The sequence below is a fragment of the Bombus flavifrons genome, chromosome 11 (genome assembly GCF_040668555.2).
Source record: "Bombus flavifrons isolate JBK064 chromosome 11, iyBomFlav1_principal, whole genome shotgun sequence".
Classification (NCBI taxonomy): Eukaryota; Metazoa; Arthropoda; class Insecta; order Hymenoptera; family Apidae; genus Bombus; species Bombus flavifrons.
The window spans coordinates 6,432,616-6,460,559 of NC_138452.1; the positions used below are offsets into that span (position 1 = coordinate 6,432,616).

The 27,944-nt window shown below is 34.3% G+C and overlaps 2 protein-coding genes across 11 annotated transcripts; both read left to right on the forward strand.

The window, feature by feature from the left end:
• The first annotated feature begins 207 nt into the window (after window positions 1-207).
• LOC138184937 (RNA-binding protein 45) lies at window positions 208-4,207 on the forward strand. Of its 2 annotated transcripts, none has more exons than XM_069123439.1 (6): window positions 208-620; window positions 791-905; window positions 1,009-1,799; window positions 1,873-2,105; window positions 2,202-2,333; window positions 4,092-4,207. In XM_069123439.1, the coding sequence occupies exons 1-5, from the start codon at window positions 422-424 to the stop codon at window positions 2,313-2,315; spliced, it is 1,452 nt and encodes a 483-aa protein (XP_068979540.1). In that variant the 5' UTR covers window positions 208-421; the 3' UTR covers window positions 2,316-2,333; window positions 4,092-4,207. The 2 variants fall into 2 exon arrangements, with proteins under 2 accessions (XP_068979540.1, XP_068979539.1); XM_069123438.1 differs by lacking the exon at window positions 4,092-4,207 and adding an exon at window positions 2,475-3,988 and having other exon boundaries at window positions 209-620.
• Window positions 4,208-4,655: 448 nt separating this feature from the next.
• per (period circadian regulator) lies at window positions 4,656-27,680 on the forward strand. Of its 9 annotated transcripts, XM_069123422.1 has the most exons (18): window positions 4,658-5,172; window positions 9,120-9,293; window positions 9,747-9,830; window positions 13,149-13,337; window positions 15,665-15,786; window positions 16,838-17,036; window positions 17,266-17,487; window positions 18,613-18,797; window positions 19,008-19,292; window positions 19,834-19,983; window positions 23,479-23,725; window positions 23,973-24,346; window positions 24,439-24,632; window positions 25,199-25,359; window positions 25,445-25,689; window positions 25,760-25,978; window positions 26,070-26,384; window positions 26,550-27,680. In XM_069123422.1, exons 4-18 carry the CDS (start codon window positions 13,292-13,294, stop codon window positions 26,661-26,663), a joined length of 3,078 nt encoding a protein of 1,025 aa, XP_068979523.1. In that variant the 5' UTR covers window positions 4,658-5,172; window positions 9,120-9,293; window positions 9,747-9,830; window positions 13,149-13,291; the 3' UTR covers window positions 26,664-27,680. The 9 variants fall into 9 exon arrangements, with proteins under 9 accessions (XP_068979517.1, XP_068979516.1, XP_068979518.1 ...); XM_069123416.1 differs by lacking the exon at window positions 9,120-9,293 and having other exon boundaries at window positions 4,656-5,172; window positions 13,149-13,333; window positions 15,590-15,786; window positions 25,457-25,689; XM_069123415.1 differs by lacking the exon at window positions 9,120-9,293 and having other exon boundaries at window positions 4,657-5,172; window positions 13,149-13,333; window positions 15,590-15,786.
• Window positions 27,681-27,944: the final 264 nt, after the last annotated feature.

Genomic DNA, 27,944 nt, shown 5'->3' on the forward strand with positions numbered 1-27,944 from the left:
TAGCTTAAACTAGCATACATTATATGTAATTAGCATAATTATATACGTCTTCCTTATTTTCATTGGTACTCAAATAACATCAATTTCAATTTATACGATTGTATGATAACGTTGGTATTTTAATAAATATAATATTTGGTTTATTTTAAGTAATATGTACGTATCTTTCTTTTAGATAGAAGTGTAAAGGAAGTTTTTATTGTAATTTCATAATAATGAATTTTAGAGCAAACTAATACTTTGTAGTATGTTTCATCTACGAAATTCTGAAAAATACTCTAATACTACATACCTATGTACATACGTTACTTACATACATGTGAGAAACTGATCTCGTCGAACCCTATTTGTGCCGTCCCTGAAGCACATCGGCTTTACTGACCATAGACGGGCGACGTATTCTGCATCATTCATTTGCAAAATGGCTGAGCACAGGGAAAGGGATTCATACTATTCGCAAACGGATTTAAGATCAAAAAATGATGATCCACCGAATTCACGTTTATTTGTTATATGCCACAAAAGTCTTGAAGAAGATGATCTTCGAAAAGCTTTTGAAAAATTTGGGAAGATCGAAGATATTTGGGTAGTGAAAGATCGAACGACGGGGGAAAATAAAGGTAATTTCTCTTGTCTACACAAGAAATCAATAAGACTTTATCTTCTTTTTAATCATCTTTTACATATTTTTAAATTTATCTATATACACATTTTTTATTTGTGAAAATTGTTTATTTATATGCTTTTTTCAAACATTTGAAAAGTAATGTGTCTTGTTTACCTTGTTTAGGAGTCACATACATTAAATTTTCAAAAACATCAGAGGCAGCTTTTGCTCTTGAAGAAATGAATGGAAAAATGTTGGGTTCTGTTGGAAGACCTATTAAAGTAATGATTGCTTCAAAGTAAGAATTATAATAGTTATTCCAAAATATCTTTGAAAGACTTTACTTTTTTGTTGATATATTTATTTGTTGATAAATGTGAAAATCTAGATATTTGTTACAGTCGTGATCAAGGATCTGTCAGAGAAACAAATGAAGAAGAAAGATGGGTTCGTCTCTTTTGTGTATTACCTAAATCTATGACAGATGGTGAACTTCATCGAGAATTTTCAAAGTTTGGATCTATAGAATATGCAACAGTAGTTAAAGATAGAAATACGAATGAATCAAAAGGTTTTGGTTATGTAAAATTTCAAAAAGTATCTAGTGCAGCGAAAGCATTTGAAGAATGTGATAGGAAATACAAGGCTGTATTTGCAGAACCAAAAAAACCAAAACCTGAACATATTGATGTGAAATATAACAATGGACTATCTTCTCATTATGATAGCGCTGGTGGAGGTTATAGTTCATCAAATTTTGGAAAGAGCAGTATTAGTTTAGAAATTGCCACAAATTATCCTAATTCTGAAGGTTATACACATTTGCAAGTGATTGCACATCCAGCATTAAACCAAGATCAATTATGGAAATTATTTGACATTGTACCTGGATTGGATTATTGTCATTTGAAAAATGACGTACGATATAGAATGCCAAGAGGTCAGGCTGTTGTAGTATATTCTAATCCTAGTGCAGCAGCATATGCAAGAGAAAAATTTCATGGTTTTGAATATCCTCCTGGTCATAGGATGATAGTTAAGCCGGATTTATCAAGTGCTCCACCAAAAAATGCAATAAAACCTGGTAGTTCTGCTGCTGGAATTGCTAGTGCTAGGACAGATTTGGCACATTTAGCTGAAACTATTGCTCAAGCTACATCTTTAATTCAAGCTGCGGGATTAACTGCACCAAGTGAGAGATTATTTTATCTACATAATGTGATAATGTATGATTTTTTTGTTTAATTATATTTTTACATAATTAGGTTTAGAGCATTCAATGTGTGTGAAGTTACCACCTGTGCAACCAATGGCTAGTATAGATGCAGAGGTTGCTAAAAGGTGCTTCATTGTATGCGGACCTCCAGTACCTCCAATATATGCCATGAAAGATGCTTTCTGTAGATTTGGGAACCTTATAGATGTTTACATGCTTCCAGGGAAAAATTGTGGTTATGCAAAGTATGCCAGTGTGCAAAGTGCAAATGAAGCAATCGAGGTATATTTTATCATGCTTTATTTCATCATAATGACTTTTTCTAAACAAATAAGACAGTTAAACAGTAATAATCAATCTATAAAATAATAACCGTAGGTTTTACATGGACAAGAAATTTGTGGATCTCGATTAAAAGTATTAGAAGCAGAAGAGCGTAATGTCGGTGAAGATCGTAGGAAACGACTACGAACGGACGAAGACGAAAATTAAATTTTTTTTGTATACCTCGTAAGTAAATCGCTGAGTACATGGCAAAAAGAAAGGAGGGAAAGAGAGAGGAAATTAAATATTAACACCCTGACGTTGTAACTGACGATTACTTTACTCGAAAAACAGGAGAAAATGTAATTTTTCTATTTGTCTTCACAGACTGACTGGTATACACAAGCTGGACGCACGCAATAAAAGAGACGAATTTTAAGACTCACTTGACCACGTCGGGCCCGCATCCAAGGAAACTCCAACTACCTACTTTTAACTACCGCTTACGTTCGCGATTTCAACGTTACTGAAACTTTAACGATACTTTACTTTATCCTTACATGTCGTTACACGTACACCTGACTTCCTAATTTTATTATTTTAAAAGGCCTGTGCGAAAAGTGATCTTAAATATTCTAGTTAGGAACATATAAAACACAAGAAATTAGTTAAATTTGGAACTTGTATTTTTAACGCAAGGAAGGTATATGATATCGAGTATACTCGAGGTGTTTATTGTTATATGGTAATATACTATAGACATTAATCAGAGGTAAGAGTATTTCTCAATGCATATATACTTTTGTATTAAAATTATACTGAAATGAAAATTTATTCAAACAAATTTATAAAAAGAAAAGAATGAATTTATATATTAATGATTAAGGGAATTGAATAATTTTAAAATAGAGAATATGAAATGAAATTATCTTTTAATATTTTATATTCTTAATTGTAAAACAAGAAATATGTAATTATTAATTATAATATTAATTTTATCTATTCGCACAGGCTTTATAATATAACCTGCTTTAGGATTAGTAAAACAAGGTTTTCTTTATAATTTATATCCAATAGTTCTGTACTATTCTTTTATTAGATATAGTATGTATGAAAGAAAACGTAAAGCAATTTATTTCTTGTGTCTGTTTCAAGAAATATTTTCGTAATTGCGAATAATAATATATTTCGTAGAATTTAAATTCCAAAACAAGATATATTCTGCAGAATAATACTTTTATTTTTAAATACTTTTCAAATGTGGTTTTATGGATTACAACTCTACGTGATATAAATCAAAATTATGTTTTTGTGAATATAACTATAACGAAGCGTATTTAAAAAATATTTTTGTGTAGATTAAAACTATATTTGACTAAATGTATATTATGTTTTATTGTTGCTTACAATAATAATCTTAATTTTAATTACACCAGATGCACGTAATTCATTTTTAAAGTATGTATTATTAATCAGATTTAATTATGTTACGTGTTTCTGTAAAAACAAAATTAATTTATGTAATTACAGAATTGCAGACAGAGAAGAGATGCGGATAATTACAAAATTTTCCATTCAAGTATTATGAGTAAATCTTGTTTTGGAATCGTTTCAGTATCACATATATTCATGTGTATAAAATATACTGACATGTTGTTTTCTATAATTAGACCAAATTTCCTGGAAAAAAATACGTTTTCTTAGGAAATTAATATTATGTCCATAATCACATTTGTCAAATACCAATAATTGACGCACAACATGAACGTTTTATGATGGACACTTTTGTACATGTGTTAGACTGTTCTACTCAATGACCATACGCAATGATGTTTTAGGAGACTGTAACTGACTTGTTTATTTGGTGATATTAAAATACACTTTAAGTATTCAAAACCTCACACTGACTTCCACTTATTTTTTTTTTCACACTGAACAGAATATCCTATTTTACACTATGTTTATAATTTATTAACCTGACGTGTTTTTTCTGTTAACTTTCAGGATATCTCAAGGATTCAAAGATGTGTACCTGATGACTGTGATATAGCAGAGTAAGATACTACTATTATTGTATATACAAAACGTAAAATATAAAGAATAAATTATAATTTTATATAGTTCCTTTTTATTACTGGACGGAGATCATTATGCTGATCAGAAGATTATTGTATTTGTACTTGTTTACGCATTTCGCTTTTATACTGCACTTTTAAGGTATACCATGTTTATAATTTATTTTTAGCATATTTCTTTAATATGCTCATAAAATGTGCAATAAAATAATATTTATAAAAAAGGAGTACGTTATGTTATTTTTAATCGATTCTCAAATATGATCTATCTCCTTAAATTTAAATCGGAAGATATTATGGAATGAAGTTGTCAGTAGGTGTCGCAATAGTACATAAGGAATGATTTTCGCGCCATTAAATTGCGCTGGAATCAAGCGTAAAAGTCGTGGGGTAGCAGATTACATATTTTAATCGCGTTCGTCGTTCGAGAGGTTTAAGTGGGGCACGTTTTGCATCGATATAGGTTAACAGTAGGCTGGGAGGGATAACAACTCACGTGTTACCGAACGTGCAGCATGATGCGGAACAGTCGCTCCGCGCGGTAGATATGTAATGTATGGTTCAGTTCAGTCTTCATAGACATCGTCGTCTAGAACGCATCGTGGTGTTTATTATATTATTGTGAAACCAACTGAAAATTAGTGAAAGCTTATTTCTCTATTTACTGATTTTTTATAACCGATCAAATGGTGCGTTCTTAATTTAATTATTAATGGTGAATGCGATACATTAAACAGAAAAAACTTATTCCCTTTTGTTCGTACAAATACGAGCAATTTACCTTCGCTTATTTTTTTATCAGTTCTTAACACTTTTACTGCCACGAAATATAGAAATGACGCGTGAACATCGAGTTCATTTAATTTAGCAGCAGTGTTGTGACCAACGGATATCGTCTAAAAGAAACGCTACCCTTAGAAGAGAACGATGGAAGAAGTATCCACTGAAAATGCTAAGGTGTCGGATTCCGGATATTCCAATACTTGTAGCAACAGTCAGTCGCAACGTAGGTATGTATCGAATTTTTTAATTGTTTGTCTATACCTTTCGAAGTGCGCTGAATTTATTTCATTTCGCAAGCATTGATTTGAATATAGCGCCATGAATTTCAAATATGAACTATGCGTTATATTAGTCGATCAACTCATTATACGTTATTCTAATGATACGTCTATAAGAAAAAGACGAGTCGGTGGATATTTCAGGTAAAATTACATTTTTACCATTCATATTCTTACAACACCAAATTTTAATAATCATAGGTATTAACGTAAAGTGTGAACTGTAAGATTTCCCACCTTTTTGACATGATACCAATACCAGAAATGCATATTAATATGTATATTAAATGTATTAATGTATTCTTATACTACCTAGCTAATTTTTATTTGAAATAATAAACTTTACAGTAGTTTTGGTAACTAAAAGGGTCTAATCATAAGATAGAATAATCTTGAAAATTATTAGTTTATTCGATATTAAAAAACATATTATAAAACTTCCATTTTATTGTATCGTTTAAAGTACATTCTGATATCGATACATTAAATAATTGTAAATGATTTTGTTAATATTTATGTAATAAATCGTATACAAAGCGTATTTATTCTTTAGGAAAAAGAACAGATGGGAATTAATGTAAGTAACTAATATGCATAAATAACATCAACCTTAATAGAACGCAAGCGATGAAGGCAAAAAGCTATATAAATTTTTATTGAGCATAATTAATACATCATTATTCTATTATGTTCATCTTGTGCAATCTACATGCAGACGTTTAATAAACGTTTATCAGATCTTAATTAATGAATGCTGTTTAACTGCAACTAATCTAATTGACTTGCTATTTTAATACAGTTTTAACTAATACAGAAGTATCTCACGTATTTTCTTGATGAGGCATAATCCCTTTTTTTGCTTTCTCTCCTCCTTTTTTTTATTTTCCATTTGACGATTCCTGTTACATTCCTGTAATCGATCAGTCGAATTCTTGTGTAATCTCAATTTGTGCAATATATGTATATATGACTGCGCGTTATTCTATAAATGAATATACAAAGATAGTAAAAGTAAATGTTTAATTAAACGTTTGGAAAATCCAAGCCGGAGATGAACTATAAATCATTGGATCGATTGGAAAATGCAGGTTTCGATATGTCAGATGTTTTGCAATTTTTTATCGCGTTCGGAGACCTTACAAAAGATGTAAGAGAGTTTCATAACGATTTGCATTTGTGAACGCGAAGAAATCCCTACAACTTAATTTTCTTATGTCCCATGTGATTGATGTTTAATATCGAACCATAAGACTTAGATTGTGTACTTATGAAGTGTATTGTATATATACTAAAGAAAACGAATTAATCGATTGACTGATCAATTGGTTTCTTCAATTTGTCTTGATAAATTGTATATCTCAAAGTTTCATACTTACTACTAAGAATTACCACTGCCTACGCGTCTTGATCATCTGAGTAGACACAATCATTCTTCTGAAACTTGTATCGAAATAAAAATTACAAGTGCAAATTTTGTTCATGACAAGCAGTGATGGAGCCTTTCTTCGGTGAGGGCAGCGAAATATGTAAAAGTACACAAGTACATTTTTAAATTTTCTTTTCCAAGATTAAAAATTTACTTATAACTTACATTTCAATATCTCTATTCGATACCGTATATAGCCTAAATAATTAAATTAATAAATTAATGTTAATTATATATCTAACAAGTTTTTCAGAATGTAGTATAATATTTTTATATTCTTTTATTCTTGAGGGGGGATGGCGATCGCCGCTCTGGATCCATCAGTGATGACAAGGAATAGAATTGATTGATCAGATTATTGGACCCGTAAAGTTTGACCCCTGATCTCTTAATCGCTGGATGACTGTTTCATCAGACTCAATTGAACTTCTCAGCTTGTTGATAGATTTTATTTCCTTAATATCCTTAGTATTCGAGAAAAGACTTTTACTTGCGGATGAATTTCACGTGGGTATCTTGCAGACATACATAAGTGGTTGATCTCTGACAAAATCATTGTGATAATTCATAAATTAAACAAATTGAAAATTTATGAGATATCTTAGGCGAAATCTACGCTGACAGACACGAATTTGCGAACAATTGTCCGTCGTTGTAAACTTAGCTGTAGGATATTCATTATTAGGATCGCTAGGATATCCAGTCTCTATGTAGTGTACGTTAGCACAGGATTCTTGGCATTGACACGCTTTGTCGATGATGTAGGTGAGAGGCAGACGAAAAGCATGGCGAACAAGAAGGATAGAAACTCGAACACGACGGTTAAGGCTAACTAGTTTCTCGGCGAAACATGCCGCTTGCATTTCCACGTTCGCATTTAAACATCTAAGCTCGGGTTGAGAAACCCGATGAAAACAGGTCGAACGAATGCAAAGCGTACGCAAGATCGCTGATTGCTACGTTAACGAAAGTTAACGTCTGACTGAAATACTTTCCACGATGGTACCAATCTCAGGAACCTTACGAAATAAGATGCAATATTGAAGAAATTATAAACCAAGAGGCTTTTTACTGATGTTTGATGATCGAATTTTTTTATATTTAATCAAAGCAATTGTTATGATTTTATTGCGTCATAAAAATTTTATTGACCTAAAATGGTAAGAGCAATTAGATTATAATTTGATAAGAAACCTCAAAGTAAATTACAAACTTTACAAGTTTTGTCTTTAATATAGACGATAATTGCATACAAAAGTTGTATATTTGATGTTTTAAAAAAATTTGTTTTAAGGGAACCTTGCTTGGTTCAATATGCACGTTGTATTTCAAGCTTTGTTTTTTTAATTAACCATCGTCGATGTAACAGTTAATGGCGACCCCCTATAATAACAAAGAACGACATCGTGGGCGACTCGGCTATTGATGCTACTCAATTGATTGATACCAGCGCATAATTATAGATTCTGAATTCTCACGTGTTGCTTATCAAGTAAAATTGTACACGCTACAGGTACCCGATGAAGAGTGAAACGTGATGTTCTTCTGGGGAAGCGAATGTTGCACCATATGCTGATTCAACGTATTTACCAGTTTGTTGTTTTAATTGCATAATAGTACCATTTCCCTACGTCAATATGAAAGTATTATATCACTAGAAAAATTAATAGGGCTTTTCATTAGATTTAAAAACATTCTAAAAATACGTCGCCAGAATAGCGCGACGAATCCCTGAGAACAGTCTGAATTTTTATTGTATTACCGTAATTTTGCGTCGAAGTCTAAAAATTCCAGTATTTAAAACAGTCATTAATTTTTACAACACAAAAACTTAACAGAAATAGAATTTGTCAAATAATCTTAGAAATGATACGTAACGGATAAAATATAGACGTCTGTAATTCGAGATTAATTATAATCGCGAATTCTATGTTATGTCGGATTTTATATCTCGTTAATACAACGTTTCCTTGGGATTATTCGTGTCAGAACTTCGAATAAAATCGATAGTCGGATCACGGTTCCGTTCGACAGTTCTAGTCACGGGGCCACGAGCGTGAAACAGACCTTATGCAATAATTTTTCCTACCGAACGAGGTGCAACAAATGTAGGAGCCCCGTGCTCGTTCCCTGGGAAATAATGAGGACAGTGAAAGGCCAGAAAGACTCCGACGTAAGGGCCGATTGTGGTGGTCACGTTTGCCGAACATGTGATCGGTCCTTTTTTTTCCATTCCATAACTGGTTTCAGAGATTTTGTGCCAGCGAATCGCGTGACTTTCTTGACACCGGTTTAATTGGCCAATGGGCCGAGGCCGTTTCTATCGTTCGAGAAATGAACCTCTGCTGCAATCAGCTTCTATCCACCTCTGTACCCATTTGTCAGTGAAACAGAGAGAATCGGAGGATAGTAATTCTTTTTTCTCGATACGAACTAGATCAAGCTTACGCACGATTTTTCGTTTGTTCAGCAAGTTTTTCAGTCTGTTCTCATGGTAGATGAGTTAATTTGTTGAAGATACTGTTTCTAAGGACGGTGCAAGTCTTATCGGAAGGCGCGTATTCTAGTTCCAGCGTTACGCGTGGATCTAGTTACGAAGGAGCAAATTATAACAAATGAATCTTACAAGAGTTCGATAAAAAGCGTAAGTTTCGTAATCGAGCAACATAAATTCATGAAGGTCCGGTACTTACGATCATTTTCTTTTTCAATTTTAAATGCCATTAAACATTGAAATAATAATCTGTTGAATATGTTATTCGTTAAACTTACAATATTGCAAAAAAATTAAAACGCTAATATATTTGATATTTTCCAAGTTTGATAATCGCACGGAAAGCTTGGTAAGCTATCGATTTAAAGATTATTTCAATACGCGAGTGCGTTCAGTAGTAACGGATAGTCAAGGTCAGACCTAGCGCGGTGAATAAGCATATACAGTAGTTTAGTCGATTAATCGTCAGACGTTAACGTGACTACATTACGTATGTAAGCCATATTACGATAAACCCATCTAAAAATATCATTTTTGTTTTATACTAGTAACACAGGGATTCACTAAATAATGTTTAATAACGTTTACTCATTTCTGTTGCAGTAGTGGCAGCTCAATCTCGAGAAACAGTAACCGCTCCGAAAGTAGCGGTTATTGCGGTAGGCGCCCCTCGACATTTGGATCCAGGTAATATATTGTTTAAGTTTCTTTAGTATTATCGGTAGTTCAAAGATAGAGGCTATCGCGATGACTCGGTTGACTCTTACAAAAATTTTTTCCCCAAAACACGATCCTCAAAAAACACAGAGATACCTATTGACCGCTGATGGCAAGTGAAAGTATTTATGATCGTAAGGATCTTGCGACTATGCGTGAAATATCAATATGTCGTATTTATAAGCAATTGATAAATCATTATAACTTCAGCTAGTAAAGAATAAGAGTAAAGTATCCAGTGGAAGGTAATTCTTGTTCCTCAGTGCTGTGTGAACTTTCAATAAAATTTCTTTTTTTTTTTTTTTTTTGGTACTTACAAATGAAATATACGCAAGACACTGCTAATTGTAGTCTTGCAATATTACGGTACTGCTTTGTCTAGTTATCTCCAATAATTGTACGTCGAATGAAAAATACATGAACTTATAACACGTGGAAGCACTTCACTGTAGTTAAAGAAGATATTTAGTATAACGTGCCCCAGGCGTTTATGGAAAAAGTATGTGATATTGGAAAAACGAAAAGTACATACACATATTATTCAACTATCGAAAAATGTCTATTTATATTTAAAGAAGGAAAATAGCTGTCTAAGTTAAAATTAGTGGTTGTGGTGTGTATATAACCGCTGTAATCAACAAGACTGAATAGACGTTGCATGCTAACGTGAGTTTGCCAATTAGATTATTCGTTTGAGTACATGAACACCTTAGAACGAACGTCATTAACATTTGCGAATTATTCATCCTGCAAATCAAAAGTAATAGTGAAATTAGAGAAGCCAACACAACTTTTTCCATCATTTTCTTCTGTATAATTACAATCGAAGAAACGTTTAAATTTCGATGTCTGTATCTACGTCACTTGGCGCTATTGTGACGAGTCATCTAGTCAATTTTTGTTTTAAATTTTATTCTTCCCCTTTTCCTATAATTAAAGTTAATTAAAGTATTATAATGGAACATCAGAAAAAATTATTGACAGATTTGTACTCCAGGTATGTTCATACAGTTGAACACGGTTGTTCTATAATTATCGCGATTGTGAAGGTGACACAGCGCGCATACGCGCCCAACAATGTGGATTTTTACTATCGTATTCATGTACGTGTAAGAGAATGATTACATTCAGTTACGAGAAAGCGCACACAAACCTTGTTATTTGCAGCTGTAAACACTGGTGCATGTGCCCTGCCACGTGCCTACGACGTCGCCATTGGCGTCGCCTACATGGCATGAAGTATCCCCACGTATTATTGCATAATCTGGATAGGCCGCGCCATTGCAATAATAAATCATCACCGGGTCTATAAATTACAGTTAAAACAAGTCTATTTCTGATTATTCGTCAGATATAATAAGAGGTAGAGAAAATAAAAAGACAATGATGCTTTGAATTTACATATCAAACTGTAACGTCGTTCACATTTCCTGTTTCATTTAAACCTCACCGATCGACGACAACGTTCGGTGGTTTTCTTCGTCTCGTATAGAATTCGTTTCTTTCTTTTTTTTTTCTCTCTTTTCATTTCTTGACGCGAAAACTTTGTAAGGAAAACAGCGATTGAGCAATTTAAGCAAACTTAGACGTGAAAAATATTACTGTTTGCTTGATTCGAAATATTTGAAGAGCAGTGACATGCCTCGCATCGTTTCATGTCTATTGGTCTCTGACGGTGCAACAAGCACTCCTCGAACCAATAGTATGAGAATGCGTCGTCGCTTGCCGCGCACAATTCACAGAATATACCTCATATAATTCTCTACATAACTTGCAAGGGTCAAGGTTAATTACCGCGAATGCTTTTCTGTTGCTTCGAGTAGAATGGACATATATTTGGTAATTTAAATCAACCCTTGCGAATAACTATATTTAATCACAAAGGAACAGATGTTACTGGAAATTAATTTATATTTGTAACGATGTTTTTGTAATTGCTCTTTCATGCTGGAAATACGTATATATTGTGAGAGGCGAGAGAGATCTCTTGAGAGAGGAAGAGAGAGAGAGAGAGGGAGAGTACAATTAAAGGCTATAGTATTGCATAATGTATTTCGAATTATATTAATAAATTTCCTGCTTTGTATCGATTTGTAACTAATCCTAATTAAAGGAAATAGATAATATCACTTTCGGTCTTTAAAGAAGAATATTAAGATGAATAATAACGAATGTTTTTATATTTTTTAGTTCAAAAGGTATTAACATGCAATTATCTTAATTTTATTTCTATGATCATTGTAATATAAATTCAAAGTACGTATTCTTTCTATTGATTTAATCAAAGCTATTCGAATATATTGGCCTTCTCAAGCTTTAATATCGAACTAGGAAATATGAACACTAAATGGCCAACCTAATCTCAGAGAAAGCTTGAAAGGTTTATCGTTAGAGAAATGCACTTTCTCTTTGTTACGTAACGAATGCAATCACTATTTGATGACCTAAAGCATTTGTTACGTATTGTATTTTTGTTGCAAATGGTTTTCCTGGAGAAAGTTTCTCGGCAATCTAGTCTATTTTTGTATCATTCCACTCCCACAACACGTAACAATACTATAAATCTAGTTATGCTTATCACGGTCGTTTAGAATAACAACATTCTCTTTGATGAAGCAACTGTTAAAGTAATAAATGAACCTGGAGCTCATGTTCGCATGCGTGCCCAGTGGATTCCTTATTTGTTGACTCAGCGGGAAATAAACTTATTTTTAGAACGTATATCTATAATTAGCGTCGTATTGAAAGCATATGACGTACATCAACGTTACCAATATCGCGTTATCACCACAAAACACATGAGAATGTTCTATTTCAGATTGCTTAAGGATATTTCGATAAGATTGCGCAATAAAAATAGTTGAATAAACATCACGATAAGATCAATGAATTTTACTATGTCACCATATGAAAACTCTGCTGGAAATATGAAACTTACTTTAACTACGAGTCGCGAATCATTGTTTGATTCTTACTTTTTTTTACGCGATATATGCGTGTATTGTATTACAGGTCGATCTACTCGCTTCATTTTATCGATCGCGATTGCTTTATTCGTAAGTTAACGAAAGTAAGTCACTCTTTTCCTCGTTATCACTCCCTTAAACATGGTTAGGTAATGTCGTAGAAAATACATTATATTCTTCGATAACACAAAGTTTTTACAAAATGCCACGTTTGACCATTTCCTAAAATTACGTTCCATCTTTACTAATTTTTGGATCTGTTTGCTAGATTAAGATTAGAAACTTTTTTCCATCTGTACATGTAACGTCCATATGAATATAGCAATGAAGCACTACCGCAGCCAATCAGCAAAAGAAAGGATAAAGAATACAAGAAGAAGAAGTCGAAGACGATTTTGGCTGTTAACGCTGAGACAGATATTATCCTGAAAAGTGCCGGCACACCGCCAGAGGCTGTGTCTTATAATGTCACCGTCCCAACGAAGCCAATACTTGAAAAAAAATCAGGTTGGTTGTAATACAAAATTTGCGGGAACAAGTGCACGTTAACTGTACAATTCCTAGAATCTCTTCGTTTATAAGGTAGCTTAGTCGTTGGAGACGTATAATCATTGATTTATGTGATCGGTATCACAGGAGGAGGAGCAAATATCAAATTCTTATCGTCCGTCTAGCTATTCTTTCGTACTACTGCAGACTCTATCGAATACAATTTCCTCCTTCTAGTTTCACGGTTAAGATTAAACATTGATAGAAATCGATTTAACGCAGAACTATAAGATCGTTGATAATTATAATTAAAAGCTATACGTGAAACACGAATCAATTTTTCTCGGGGAAGTAGAAAGAAGATCGATAGTTTTGCGCAACGTTATTTGGTTTCGTGCACTTTTCCCTTCAATTAGGTTTCGCTTACTTCATAGCCAAAGACTTCGAATGACCATTCTTCCTTCTTTACGTCCATCTCCATGGTTCCCTTAGTCCGTCAGACATTGAATCTGAAACGGTCAATTGCATCTTCTTTTGTTCAAAGTTGAAACGGTCTTGAGCGTCCTATTTTTACTTGGTCAGCTCCTAAAGTTCGCGTTTCAGTTTGGACAAAAGAGAGATTCAATGGATCTGAAGGATTCGTCTGCTTCGAATTCGGGGACACTCGGTTAGCATCGATTGTCCTGAACCTTTTTAAACGAGAGTTTTACGTAGCTTGTGTTTAAATAAAATAGTCACATAATAGAGTAATGGCTGTTGTTGTTACCCTGGCAATTAATCTCAGCTCTGCCCAGCGTGAACAAAACCTTGAAAAGAGCACCCCGTTTCTAACTCACTTACGTGGTAAAATATTGATCCTTTTTCGTCATAGCAACCTTCCCGCGCCAGTATCGCTACTTGTACAACGAATCCTTAGACACGTAAATAGTAACAACGTTGGAAGATACTATCTTTCGCGTTACGAATTGAAATGATGAACGATAACAACGTATAAACGATATATAACGTATTTCTAATTGCAAGGCTGTAAATAGTTCCTTGAATAGCCTAACTACAGTGATATAAGCATCACTTGGTATACATGCGTGCCCCTTCTGCGGAGGACAGCTGTCGGATAGAATAGTAGTCCTAAAATATTTTAAGCATTGAGATCATATATGTATTTATATATAATTTCTCCTTATACTGGTTTTATATAATCACTCGGTACTATCCGTGAACAAAAGGCAGGTGCTGTCGAGCTCTCCGTTTGGTCCAGCCACAGTAGCACTCACAACTGAACCGAGCTTTATATAACATCGAGAAACGTCTATGATTTACGTAATTATTTACATAATTTTTAATAATCCACTTCTCGAATAACCAATTCTTACGTAGGCTTTTTTCATCGGTCGTTACGAGCTTGGACCTGATTTACTGGTTACGAGCCTGCGACGTGTCCTGCAATACGACATGTTTCAACGCGAGAATAGATCCGTTTCGTAATCACGATGCTCGTTTGTTAGTTCGTTGCACGAGGGATAGCTAAGTACAATGTATTGTACAATCTTTGATAAATGTATCGTTTTAAAATTGAACAACGTGGGGCACGTTGACGTCCAAACACGAAGCGACCGATTTGCAATAACGTCGCGAATGAATTTAACGACACTATGGATGATTTAAAAAATTAGATTCCAGTAACAGTCGCTCGATAAACGAGGTAAAAAACGAGAGTCGAGAAGTAAAAATTGCCTTGGTATCAGCTTGGTGTGTTATAGAGCTCGAAGTTGAATTCCTTTTTATCTATTTCTTTCAAGAACGATGTCGAGCTGTTGATTCGTTACTTCTTCTCGTATTACGAAATGTTGTCACGGAATTTTTGTCCTGTTGGACTAAGGAAACATTGCTATCTCCTATCCTTCATTAATTCATTACCCATGCAATAGGTCACGTCTTACACGTTTCTTGGACGCCTCCAAATATTTTCGATTTAATTTCAATTAGTTTCTTCCATCATCAAAGACATTCTCTTTCCCTATATCTCGTTTCCAGGGGTATCCAAGGAGATCCGTACAGCAGCTACGTTTCTTGGTTACTGCCTTCCTTCGCCCACACGTTTAAAGTATCTCCTAGAATCCTAAATTTAAAATAGCCCTCCAAAATTAAAGCCATCACGCAACGAGAAACATCTCCGTGTTTATCCATTGTTAAAACGATAAAAGGGACGTCCATGAAACGTTGTTGAAAACTTGACAGATGTTAAATGGGTATAAAGAATCCATGTTCTATTAGAAAACATGGGCAGGTATGTCCAAGAAGAACAGAATATAACGACGAGAATTTTTGTTGGGTGTATACAAGAAGAAGTAGCCATAGAATTGGTGGATGCAACGGATCCCGGCGAGCACAACGGCGATAACGTCACAGATGTGGAAGTAGGACTTGCTTCTCGTACGAATCCTCTGGATGATTCCGCCTCTCAAGCCAATGTTAGTATTCATTAAAAAGCAACGAGGAAACAGATTTCTCCTAATTAGTTAACTGTGGTAGAAGGACACGTAGAGAGAAACAATAATTATGTCAATCGAGACTCGCTCGGTCGTGGTCGATCGAGGGGCTTCTTCTTAGGGAGGTGCAGGATCGGGTATACTCGCAAAAGCATCCTGCCACCTAATATTATATACATATCTATATATTAATCTTAACCCGATTGTTACCTATATCGATACATTAGAACATTTTTTTTTCCTTAATTATTGCAATTTGGTATGGCTTTTTGTATACAATGATGTAACATAGTGGTACCATTGTCGCGAGGTTTCCGTGATATTATGCATGGAGAAAGGAGATTTACAACTGCGGCTAGCAAAACGACTTTCTAGTGGCTTTATAGTGAAACTATTAAATCTCCTTAGAAATAGTACATTTCCTTTTTTCTTCTTAATACTTACGTTAACAAGTAGCTTTCTTCAACGCCAGTAATGGGGTTGGTTTGTTGGGTGAAGGTTCACTAATCAAATTCTAAATATACTTACTATATTATATATTCTATCAAAAGAACTATATATTTCTTTATGTCATGGAATTTCTTTTGCTTTTATTTAATTTATATCTTGGATCATTTGGAATTTTTTTAAATGAATAAAGATTATATTCTTTGGTGAAATACAACTCTTTTCTCTATGCATATAGCGTTTGAAAGTGACCAATTGAAAGTACTATTAAGGTATTGCATGTAAAATATCCTATGGTAATTCCATCGCATAATTTGCATGTAACTGTTGGTAAAGATCATAGGAAAGAATGTGAACAAGAATCGAGGAAAAAGTAGCGACGAGTTCGCTCTACAAGCTACGTAATTTAGATTAAAAAAAAAAAGAGAAACAGGGATATCGAAAAAGGTGTTTTATGTGAAGACTATCTTGATGACATAGATTCAGGTGTCATCTACGTGTTAATCAATTATTTTATGGATAAATCTACTAGCATCAATCTGACGTAAATAGAAGTCAACAGTTTCATATTGTATATCCAATATAGGAGGGATTTTGCGCGGTGATTTCGATGCATGATGGCCTCGTGTTGTATACGACTCCCTCGATATGCACAGCTCTAGGATACCCCAAGGACGCATGGATTGGCCGATCTTTCATTGACTATGTACACCCCAAGGATAAGGCTACACTGGCCGATCAGATTTCAAGCAGTATAGTGTCGCCTCAAGAAGATAGACCGAAAGGTATTACATCAAATTTGCTTAATGAAACTTTTTCATAAAAGAAATTATAATTTTGAATAAAAGATAAAACTAGACTACGAAGAACGTGATTTAATAATCCTCATTGAACTTTTATCTAATGTTTCTCGCATTAAAATATGTTATAAAATTCTTTTATAGACACCTATAAATATCTATTATATATCTTGGTTTATTATTTTATTTATTTGTTTTATTATTGTATTCATAGGTATTAACGGTAGAAGGGCAAGTTTATTCTGCGGGTTGCGAAAGTTTACGAGATCGGTTATTCACCAGTCCATTGATCAGCATAAGGCGACGAGGTCGAATTTCTACCTTCCGTTTCACTTGACCTTATCGTTCAGGGATTTTCGAGACCGTGCAACTGAACAGCAACACAAAGCAATGTTCCTGGTGGTTACTGCCCAACCTGTTCATTCTGCATATAAAGGTAGTACGATTGAAGATCTTCGAGGAGAGTCGACTGGCAAAAAAGATTCGATAAATTGTTTGTTCTAAATAAAAATAATAAGAATAAGGAATTTTTAATGATCTCTAAATCTACGTATAAGGTTTATCGATTCGTGAATAATATGTGTGAGAAATAATAGTCGAGTCGTTTCTTCAGTCTAATCTTCTCGATGATAAAATATGACTCGGTGGTTTCCACGGCGACGTGCCTTAAGCAGAAGGTAATTTTTCTTAAATTAGAAATATTTATTCGAGAATCGTGACGATTTTGATAGTCTCTCATTCTTGTCGTCTTTTTATTTATTCGTTTTTTTATCATCTGGCCAATTTTTCGTTTTCGTTCAGTTTGGAGACCACTGTTTCGAGTATTCATTTAAGAAGCGGAAACAAAGAACAAGAATAAAAACGCATCAATCATTTTCCATAGAATAGATAAAAATTCATTTTTTGTTTGATGAACACGTAGTGATTTTTCTTTATTCACTGTATTTTAATCTAAACAAAAAAGAGAGAAAAGACAATAAGAAAGAAAGAGATGAAGAATATTTTAATTGCGATCTAATTTGGTATAATATCGTATTCCTCTTTCTGTTTCTATTCGTGTACGTTTTCGATATAAAAATTTACTAGCAATGAAACAAGGGAAGGGAAATCAAAGATGTTTACCCTTATCAGCCTATTCTGGAAATTGTTTGTATTAACTTCTTATCGACGATAGATGGAAATTATTTTGAGAATTAATCCATTTATTTGCTTCTTTATCATTTTCTTGTATCAATATCAACACTTTTGTTAGATGCAGATTTTGCCTTAAGTACAATTTACTCGTGACTTAGAATGTCATTTCGAAACTTCTTTTAAATCCTTCTGACAAGTCTGTTCGAAATTCCTAAACACAATATCGAAATGGTTGGTACATCGCTTCGCACAATGTTATAATATTATTTCACGCTTACATAGGTAGAATGCACAAGTGTTCGTACAGATTTGTCAACGAGCCAAAGTTGGTTCGATTGCGTACCATAAAGATTAAAGCTTTCATCATGAAGGAAGCACTTGACAAAAGAGAGAATGACTCTGACCTTCTTGTTATCATTATCCGCAGCGCCAGAAGAAACGATAATATCTTCGGTATTCACGACCCGCCATACTGCGACCTGCTACCTATCTCATGTCGATCCCGACGTAGTCCAATACTTTGGCTATCTACCTCAGGATATGGTTGGCCGTTCGCTATTCGACTTCTACCATCCCGAGGATCTGCCCTTCATCAAAGACATCTATGAGACTGTGAGCATGTGCACCAGAAAAAAAGCAAATTTTTAGGTTTCGATCGAGTATACGCTTGAGACAAAAACAGAATAATAGTGTAAAAGAAAAAAAAATGTAATCCGCAGAAAAAGTGCAAGCGTAAGCGAGTCCCGACAACCGAACGTCGAACGACGTATAAAAATTCCTATTCCTTCGATTATTCATATTTATACACATGTCGTTGAACAGGTGATCAAGCTCGAAGGTGCCTCCTTCAGATCGAAACCCTACAGGTTCGGAGTGCAGAACGGTGGCTACGTCGTCCTCGAAACAGAGTGGTCGTCCTTTATCAATCCCTGGACGAAAAAACTAGAGTTTGTCGTAGGTCAACACAGGGTACTGAAGGGTCCAGCAAATCCTGATATCTTTCGCTTACCATGCGCAACCGAGTACGGTCAATTGGCTAACATTAGCGAGGAGGTGCTAAAAGAGGCCAAGATCATACAAGGAGAGATACGTACACTTCTTGACGAGGTATGTCTTCTCTCAATGATTCATGCTGCACCAGTGATATAGTTAGCGCAATTTGTCTAGATCGTGATATTGTTCGATAAGGTAAACGTAGCAATCACCCTTATAGTCGATCAAGTTTTTATTTATACGTCAACAAAACAAACCACATATAAATTATACACGTTCTTTCATAGCGATATAAAGATTATTATAAATAAAAATTCGCATTGTCTACATTTTGCATGACAATATTATTTATCCTCTGCTTTCGATTAGGAGCTTAAGTACTTGTCCAAATTATTAAGCAAAGTTGTAATACCAGAAAGCAAAGAACAGGAGACTTAGAGAATTAATTCCTTTTTTCTCTGTGTTCCTCTTTTTCTTTCTGAAGGGCAATGCGACATCGAATAAATAAATGCATTTTAAGAAGGATAACGAGACACACAGACAAACAGTAAAACGTTCACAGCCGTATAATTGTTCCCATGAAATTTTAATCCCAACTAATAAGTTCGCTCATTCCCCAATTTTTTCTCTTTTGTTCTATCGTACGTCTGCGCAGAACATCCAAAGAAAGTCAGATATAACCGAGCTTGATGTGTCAAAGAGGTGCAAGGACCTTGCGTCCTTCATGGAAAATCTGCTACAAGAGACGAAGAAGACGCCCGGTTTTGGGAAAGATGTGCTCGCTACCGACGACAGGAGTTTTTCGGTGACTATTAGCTACGTTTTAGTATCGCCGACACTTACCTATTTTGCTAATAATACGCTGTAACGCGCATGGTGGTATACTACAAGTATATTTACATTAATTGTAATATTACCCGCGTTCCTCTTATAACGGTTCAACGTTGAGGGTATTTTCCTTAAATCATGTCTAATACGCATCGTTCGTGTTGCCCAATGGTTTCACGAATCGTACGATAGTATTTTGGTACAACATAGCCTTCGTTATTATTTTCTTATTTTCCTAAAACGTCATGTCTCTCTCTTTCCCTTTTTATTTCAATTTAGTCCAAGTCTCATGTTTTATGAATAACTTTTACTATACTATACTACTATGTATAGATTACCTTCCATAGATTGCTTTAACTATTTTCATTTGCTTTAAATCTTACGCGATATTATAATTATTGTATAAAACAAAGAAGAAAATACAAAACGAATGCTTTGTACCGAATATTTATCGCCAGTATCGACAGAACCAAGAAAAGAAGAAATTTCTCATATATATCCAACGATAAATTGCTTTAATTTTAGTAAATCGCGTTTTATGAGTCTGGTGTTCCTTTTAATCAAGTTTGGATGTCTTTTGCTAAATTTCTTTTTTCCTCGGCTGATTCGATCGGGAATGTATGGTGTAAGTAGAATACAAAGAGTTAGTTGAAGGGCTATTAATAGAAGAAGTTCTATGTTGATATGTCTTTCTACGAAGCAACGTAAAATTTATATTGGTAATAATACGAGGAATTCAAAAGAAAAGAACAAAAGATGAAAACTTCAAAACATTCCGAGATCTGTTATTCGATAACATTTTCTCTAAATTTTCTGACCCTTACGAATCTGAAACAGAAAACACGTTTTTCTAAATGATGAGATTCTCGCTGCTTCTGAACGATATATCCTAGAATTTTTTATTTGGAAACTAAGGTGCAAGGTGAGTAAGAAACAACTGATTAAAAATTTTACAGCCTGGTGACAAGTTTAACCGGATGTTTAACTTAAAATAATGCTAAAAAATCAACTTTTACGAGTTAGGGTTCGTCCACATCTGCATTCATGCATTCTGCTATTATAATGCATAATGTGGCTAGTCGTAAGTAAAAACAGAAAAAATGCACCAGCAAACGATCAACAAAACGATCGATAAGGAAAAATCTATCAAATTGTTTTGTACATTGACACAGACGGAGGGCAAAATGAAACTTGCGTAGGTCCGGTGAAGGATAGCGTCAATTTCAAAACCTTGTAGGCACGTTGTTGGTAAGTCTATTTACTTTCTTTTCATTCAATATTACTATTCGTATGTATTTGGTAAAAACGCCAAGCCTTTTATAAACCAACCTCGATTGCAACAGTTTAGTATCATATACTAGCTAATTGCTACCGTTTTTCGGCGGCATAGCATTTGGTTATTGATCACTGAAAAATGGACAAGGGCAACAAAATAAAAAAAAAGAACAAAGAGAAAGAAGGCAATTTGTTACTTACATACGTTGATCTCGAATTTTTAGCGAAATTTTTAACGTGTCATCTTGTATCTATCACATACATATTTTTTTATTTTCTATTTTTCTTTTAAAGGAACGATTAATAATTTTTATTGCTGCTTGATATCATTATTTCTTCTTGATCTTTCCATTACGTACTTATTTTGCTGGCCAAGAAATTGTTTGTCTTCGATTAATCTTGTTTTCTGTTCTTATCGTCGAAGCATCATTTAGTTCCTTTGCAATTTCTAGACGATACCCTTCTTCTTCTGCGTGTTCATCTCGAGTATCTTTTTATCGAATAATGAAACGTTTCTTTCTTTTTCTATGTATCAGGGAATTCTCTTCTGCGCTAAACCATTGCTTAACATTTTATGAATTGTATCGTCAATCGAACAACTGAGTTATATCTCTTCTCTTGCCTCTTTATCGTATCCTAGCGTTAAGTGTAACTGTTGTTATTCATCGATTTGCCGATTCGCAATTTCATAGACCGTACGTAGAGAGTATCACGTACGGGATTTGAAAAGTTCAGTTTCATGTATTCGAGAAACAATTGAGATACGTTAAAGTTAAAGGCTATAAGTGCATCTATAAATTTATCGCAGTACCACACTCGTGAATAAAGTTCCAGTGTATCTCTTCACTTACAAGGTTTTGAAACTAACGAGGCAATATGAGAAGGCGAGAATGGAAGAGAGTATACATTAAAGGCGTGCAAGAGTGATGTTAATATTTTGAAAGTTCCGATGACAGTACTGGTTAACTCTCCTTATTAATTATTATCTATTATTTTACTTATTTTATTCATTGTACATATACTCGTCTAGTGGCTTAGGATGGTCCTCCAGCCTTACATCTATCTCTTATCTTCTCCGCTTACCTTTCATACTCTCACCCTCTTTGTTCATCCATCTCCATCTACGCTTTCACTCATACCCTATATGTATACTTCACCTATATGTAAACTATGACTGTGTGCAAAGCATAGCATATTTCTACATTTACATATTACATAACACCTGTTGCTCTGTTCAATTCCTTCCTTTTCTCTCTCTCTCTCTCTCTTCCTTATATTGTTCTTCCTTTTATTGGCTTCCTCTCGGTATTCCATATTGCTTTCTGCCTTTCGTTAGTTTCTGTTTCTTACTGTTTTCCTCAATTTTTCCTTTTCCTGTCTTTCACTCTCCCTCGACTTCTCCGTCCTTCTCAGTATGTATTTCTATTTCCTTTGCTCCTAATACTATTTCCACGTCTTCTTCCGTTTTCACCTTCTCATAGTCTTACAGCACGTGCCTCATCATCACCTCTCGCTGCCGCACAGATTCTGCATTTCTTATTCTCGCTGCTCCTTCCAATATTCCTTCGATTGAATTTCGTTTCCATCGTTAGTAACTATTATTTCACAGGGTGTTATCGATAGAACGAAAGATATAAAAGTACATGTGAAGATTATTTCATTTTATACAGATTTACTTTATATAGATTATTTCATTTTATTTCATCGGCGACACGCGAATTTTTCGAAATTTCTCGCCTTAATCTTGATTTTAAATCTTTCGTATGTCTAACGGGAATTTAAAAAAATAGCGGAATGTTGAATGAGTATGTATGAAAGTATGTATGAATGTATGAACGATGACTGGTCTAGAAGAAGTAGAAGATTTGAGAAGAAGTAGAACGGAAGAAAATTGGTCGATTGTAACGCAACTAACGGTGTTACAGAGCTGGAGAAATATTAGTTGGTCGATTAGTCGCTCGCTCGTGCGCTGTAAATATTGCATTTTTGCGGTAGCAAGATTGCTGAGCGACTTACATGGTACAAACAAATTACTTGCACAAATTATAGCAACTCGTATAACTGGGCAAAACATCTAACAAAAATGAAAGCTTACTCGCTGCGACGCGGGTTTAATGCAACGCAAATTTGCAAAACAATTGACAGTGCCGAAATCAAATGACAACTCTTTTTAAGTCGCTACAATATACTTGTGAAGGGATCACGCAATCCCTTGTTACAGGAGCACGACAGCGTGATGCTTGGTGAGATTTCGCCCCATCGCGAGTACTACGACAGTAAATCGTCCACTGAGACACCACCAAGTTACAATCAGCTCAACTACAACGAAAATATTGAAAGATTTTTTAAGAGTAAGCCACCGGTTGCTACCATGTATGGCAGTGATGAAGAGAATATTAATTCCAGCAACGATGAAGGTGAAAAGACAAGCCCGAATTCAGCAGGTGAGTTGAATTTTCACCGTGAGACTTCACACTATTGAATTTTTTGAATGTAAAGGCGTTATCAACTTTGACCAATTTTGAAAAAATTTATAAATTATAAAATATACGATATTGAGTATTATTAACAATATTTATCGTCAAATAAGTTTTTAAACAGCGTACATTTATGATTTTCATAAATGATCTTCCCTCCAGAATTAGAATAAATTTAACATACTGATATATATATATATTATCGCATAATTAGTGAGAAAATGCATGTCACCGATAAACGGAAGCGGTGGGAGCGGCAGTGGTAGCGCAGAAAATCTAAGCAGTGGTTCGAACAATCAAACAAGCTCAGCGAGCAGAGGCAATACGTCGAATACAACTAGCACGGAAAGTTTCAAACCTCCGACGTTGACAGAGTCGTTGCTCAATCGTCACAATGAGGATATGGAAAAGTTGATGATGCAGAAGCATCGGGAACTTCGATCTAGCATTAAGGCCAGCGACAAATTGAAGGATTCCCGAATAAAAACCACCGAGAAGATGTCGACGGACCCGAACATGCATTTTATTAATCAAGGTCATGGAGTTAAGAGAAGCGGAAGTCATAGCTGGGAAGGAGACAGTTTTAAAGTTAGTAACTCAACAATAAATACACATAATCTCGAGTTCATGACTTATGGCGAGGAAGAAACGTTTAAACCCGTTCGATTATATTTTATTAGGTTTCAAAGCATGACGAGGTGTCAAGAACAAGTACTGCGGGTCAGTTCCCTACGAATGTCACGACGACAGTTACAAGCATGAGCGTCGATCAATCTACCGTAATTCAAAAAGGTGCCAACATCAATTTGTGGCAACCTTTATCGGTTACTGTACCCCCTGCCTCACCTGCTCAACCACACAATGTGCCACAAAAGTGAGTGTTTTTTCATTAAAAAAAAAAACTATATATTAAAGAAGAGTAATATAAAAGAAGGGTAATCGATTGTTTCGATTAATACTTTAAGGATGCTTCGACAAGCATATAGCCTGAAATCCTGCATATTTTTGGAGTAATTGAAAAAATTCAAAAGGTCGGCAAGTTCGTTTCGATTTACATTTCTATCCGATATACATTTATTGAATTATATAAGTGCTATTTTGTTCCACACTCTTTCTACATCCTTCGTGCAACTTGAATATTTCATCCTTGCAGAACTTTCCTCATTTTCAACATGATTTTCTATGTCGATTAAATTTCTTCAAAATCGAAATGAACTTTCCGAGCGATTAATATTATATCTAATTTATTGATAACGATCTGGTATTATTCAAGTACGTAATGTAAAAACATATTCATAACATTTTCTTCATAGCATCCATTGCTTTTTCTTATTTATTTAACAGTAGTTAATATTTTTATAGAATACCGCATGAAATATGTAAGACGCGTATTCGCGTCTCCAGTCCGCAAAGTGTTAATTGTGATTTCTCTAATTTCAGCACGAATTCACAAGCAATACCCAGAGTACCAATACTGCCGCCAATGATACCAGTGTATTATATTCCCGTACCACAAACTAATGATCCTGCAGTTTTATCATCTCTACAAGAGAAACTTAGTCCGCCTCATTCAATGCAACCCCCACAACCAAATCCTTATAGTATGTATTTATTTGAATAAATTAATTTTTAAGGGAGAATTCTTAAATAATGATTAAAATTTGAAATGTCAAAACTAATTTTTAGTGTTTGTGCCAGTTTCATATGTGACGACGGCGATGGCCGGTGTCATTTATCCTCCAGTAATAGGTGCCCCGTCAGCGGGCATGATGTACAGACCATTTTTGATTCCCGAACAAACATCAGTCACGCGTGAAAATAATCAGTCTACAATGAACAAATGCTCCGATCGAAAACGTCCAGCGAGCCAAGCAACAAGCGTAAAAGCTGAACCGGGTAGCAGTATGGCTATGTCAGAATCTTCTAAAAAAGTAAATCAACATTTTTATACTTGATTTTTTAATTGGTTTACGGATATGTCAAACATTTAATGATAATTAGGTACTATCACCCGGTGAATTATTCTCTTCTTGCGTGAGCAATGACGGAGGTTGCTCGAGCTTAGTGGATGCACCAACGCCAGTGAATCAAAAGATCCACAAACAAAACGACTACTCCGTAGACGAATCGAGCTCGTCGAGTTTTTACAGTAGTTTCCTATATAAGAGCAGTGATAGCAGCTGCAATCCAGATCAAAAGCCAACGGAATATTTACCAGAGGTAGCTAATAGTCTTGATTATTATCTAACAAAATTCAGTCACAAAAAAATTTAGTCACATTAATTTTAATAAATAATAAATTTATTCATAGGAGAGTATGATGAAGCAACATTATGGTAAGCGAAGAAAAGAGCCACCGTGGCTCGAAGGTGTTCAATTAACTCCAGAATTAATATACGAGTATCAAATACATCCCAAAACTCTGAACGAAGTACTTCAAGCAGACATGGATGCCTTAAAAAATTTCAATCAACCCCTTTTGGTTAACGATCAATTGGGTCAGCTTTATTTGGACTTAGAGGTCGAGGGGTTCGAAACTAAGCTTGTTCTCGAAGATGGGATTACTTCTAGTGGTAGTGACAGTGGAAGCAGCAGCGGAAGTTGGACGGCTGGCACTATGTCACAGGTAAAATATAATTTTAAATCCTTACGTTAAATATTAAGATTTGATATCGTACTGGTATCGATTTTATAGTAGCTGTAAAATATTTTGTAAAAAAAAAAAGAAAACATAAACTAGCACGAGATTCTTTCTTAAATCTGATAATAAAAAACAAGATCTTGTTTACAGCAAAAACATAGAAGGAGAATGGTAAAATACGGTAAACTCGTGATGATTCACGAAGAGAATGCACCATTGCCACCGGCTCTACCACCTCAGTCCGTACCTTGCCAGCAATTATAGTAAAAACCTTGTACGACCAATTTGTAACTAACTTCTGTTTTTAAGTTCGAAATGTTCGCTTGCAATGCCATACTTCGAAGTTGGCTCTAATATCTACGTTACAATTGATCGCTGAGTACAATGCCAATGTCATTTAGGCTGTTTTATTTTATTTTATTAAATTTATATTTTGAGGCAGATGACATTCTTTACATTATTCACATTTACAGATTTACGATTAACTTTTTATATATTTTTAGTCGCTTAGAAAAATACTTGTTTAACTTTTTTCTTATGACAGACATATATTAATAGTTATTACCAATACATATATGTATTTAGTCTTTGAAGCACTTAAAGTTGAGATATTAATGTTATTGATTGATTTAAGAATAGTAGTCTTATTTTTGTAAATTGTTCATTATTATTTTAACTGCCTCAAATAAGTTTCCTTGTATTCGAGATATGATATCAATTCATACATTTAAATATACATATACATAATATTATAATATGAGAAATCAAAATCATATTGCTTTAAAAGTTAGTGATTTGGCGAGGCTTAAGTCCCTCTTTTCGTTCAAACGAAATTTATTGATATTTTATTATCTTCGATGATGGTATTTTTACACATCTACTACGCCGATGATAATTTTTAGACATATTTAGATACTCATGTCTCAAATATGGGAAACGTTTCAGTTAAACTACAAGGTTCCTGTAACCGGGCAGACATTGACGTCCACGTGATTGTCTCTAATCAAATTGAATTCTATTCGATCATCTTTTTTGTTCATATATAAGTTAGTTATTAAATTTTCATTATTACGAAAATAGAAAATCCGTTGGAAAGTCTGTCGCCTGCACAACACTTGATATAGATTTAATACAATTAAAAGTGGATGATGAAGAGAAAAGATAGAGTGAATTGATGTATGTTATTAATAAAATCGTATACATATAGGGTGAGATGGAAATTGTAGTACAACGGAGCAGGTGGTGATCTAGGTGAAAAAATAAGTCGAAAATATGTATATAAAATTTTTCCATAAGATGCTTTATTTTCGAGAAGAATAAATTTGAATATGTGTTTTATATATATACGTATACACACCACACCAGTCTTCAACGTGTTCAAACTTTATTTTTTTGAAAATAAGGCTTTTAAAGGAAAAATGTTATTTTTAGTTTTTGTATGATAACATCCTGCTGATTGTTTACTCCAATCTAGTCATTTTTACTTTATTTTCAAATGTAGTGTTGAACCCCTGTTGATTATTTACTCTTCTTTAGTCCGGAATT

Bases quoted from the DNA above. Each gene is read 5' to 3' on its own strand.
- LOC138184937 (XM_069123439.1), top strand. From the start codon at position 422: ATGGCTGAGCACAGGGAAAGGGATTCATACTATTCGCAAACGGATTTA. The intron at 621-790 runs GTAATTTCTCTT...TACCTTGTTTAG, and splicing joins AACGACGGGGGAAAATAAAG to GAGTCACATACATTAAATTT. The intron at 906-1,008 runs GTAAGAATTATA...TATTTGTTACAG, and splicing joins AAAGTAATGATTGCTTCAAA to TCGTGATCAAGGATCTGTCA.
- per (XM_069123415.1), top strand. From the start codon at position 5,090: ATGGAAGAAGTATCCACTGAAAATGCTAAGGTGTCGGATTCCGGATAT. The intron at 9,831-13,148 runs GTAATATATTGT...ATATGAATATAG, and splicing joins CCCTCGACATTTGGATCCAG to CAATGAAGCACTACCGCAGC. The intron at 24,633-25,198 runs GTGAGTGTTTTT...CTCTAATTTCAG, and splicing joins CCACACAATGTGCCACAAAA to CACGAATTCACAAGCAATAC.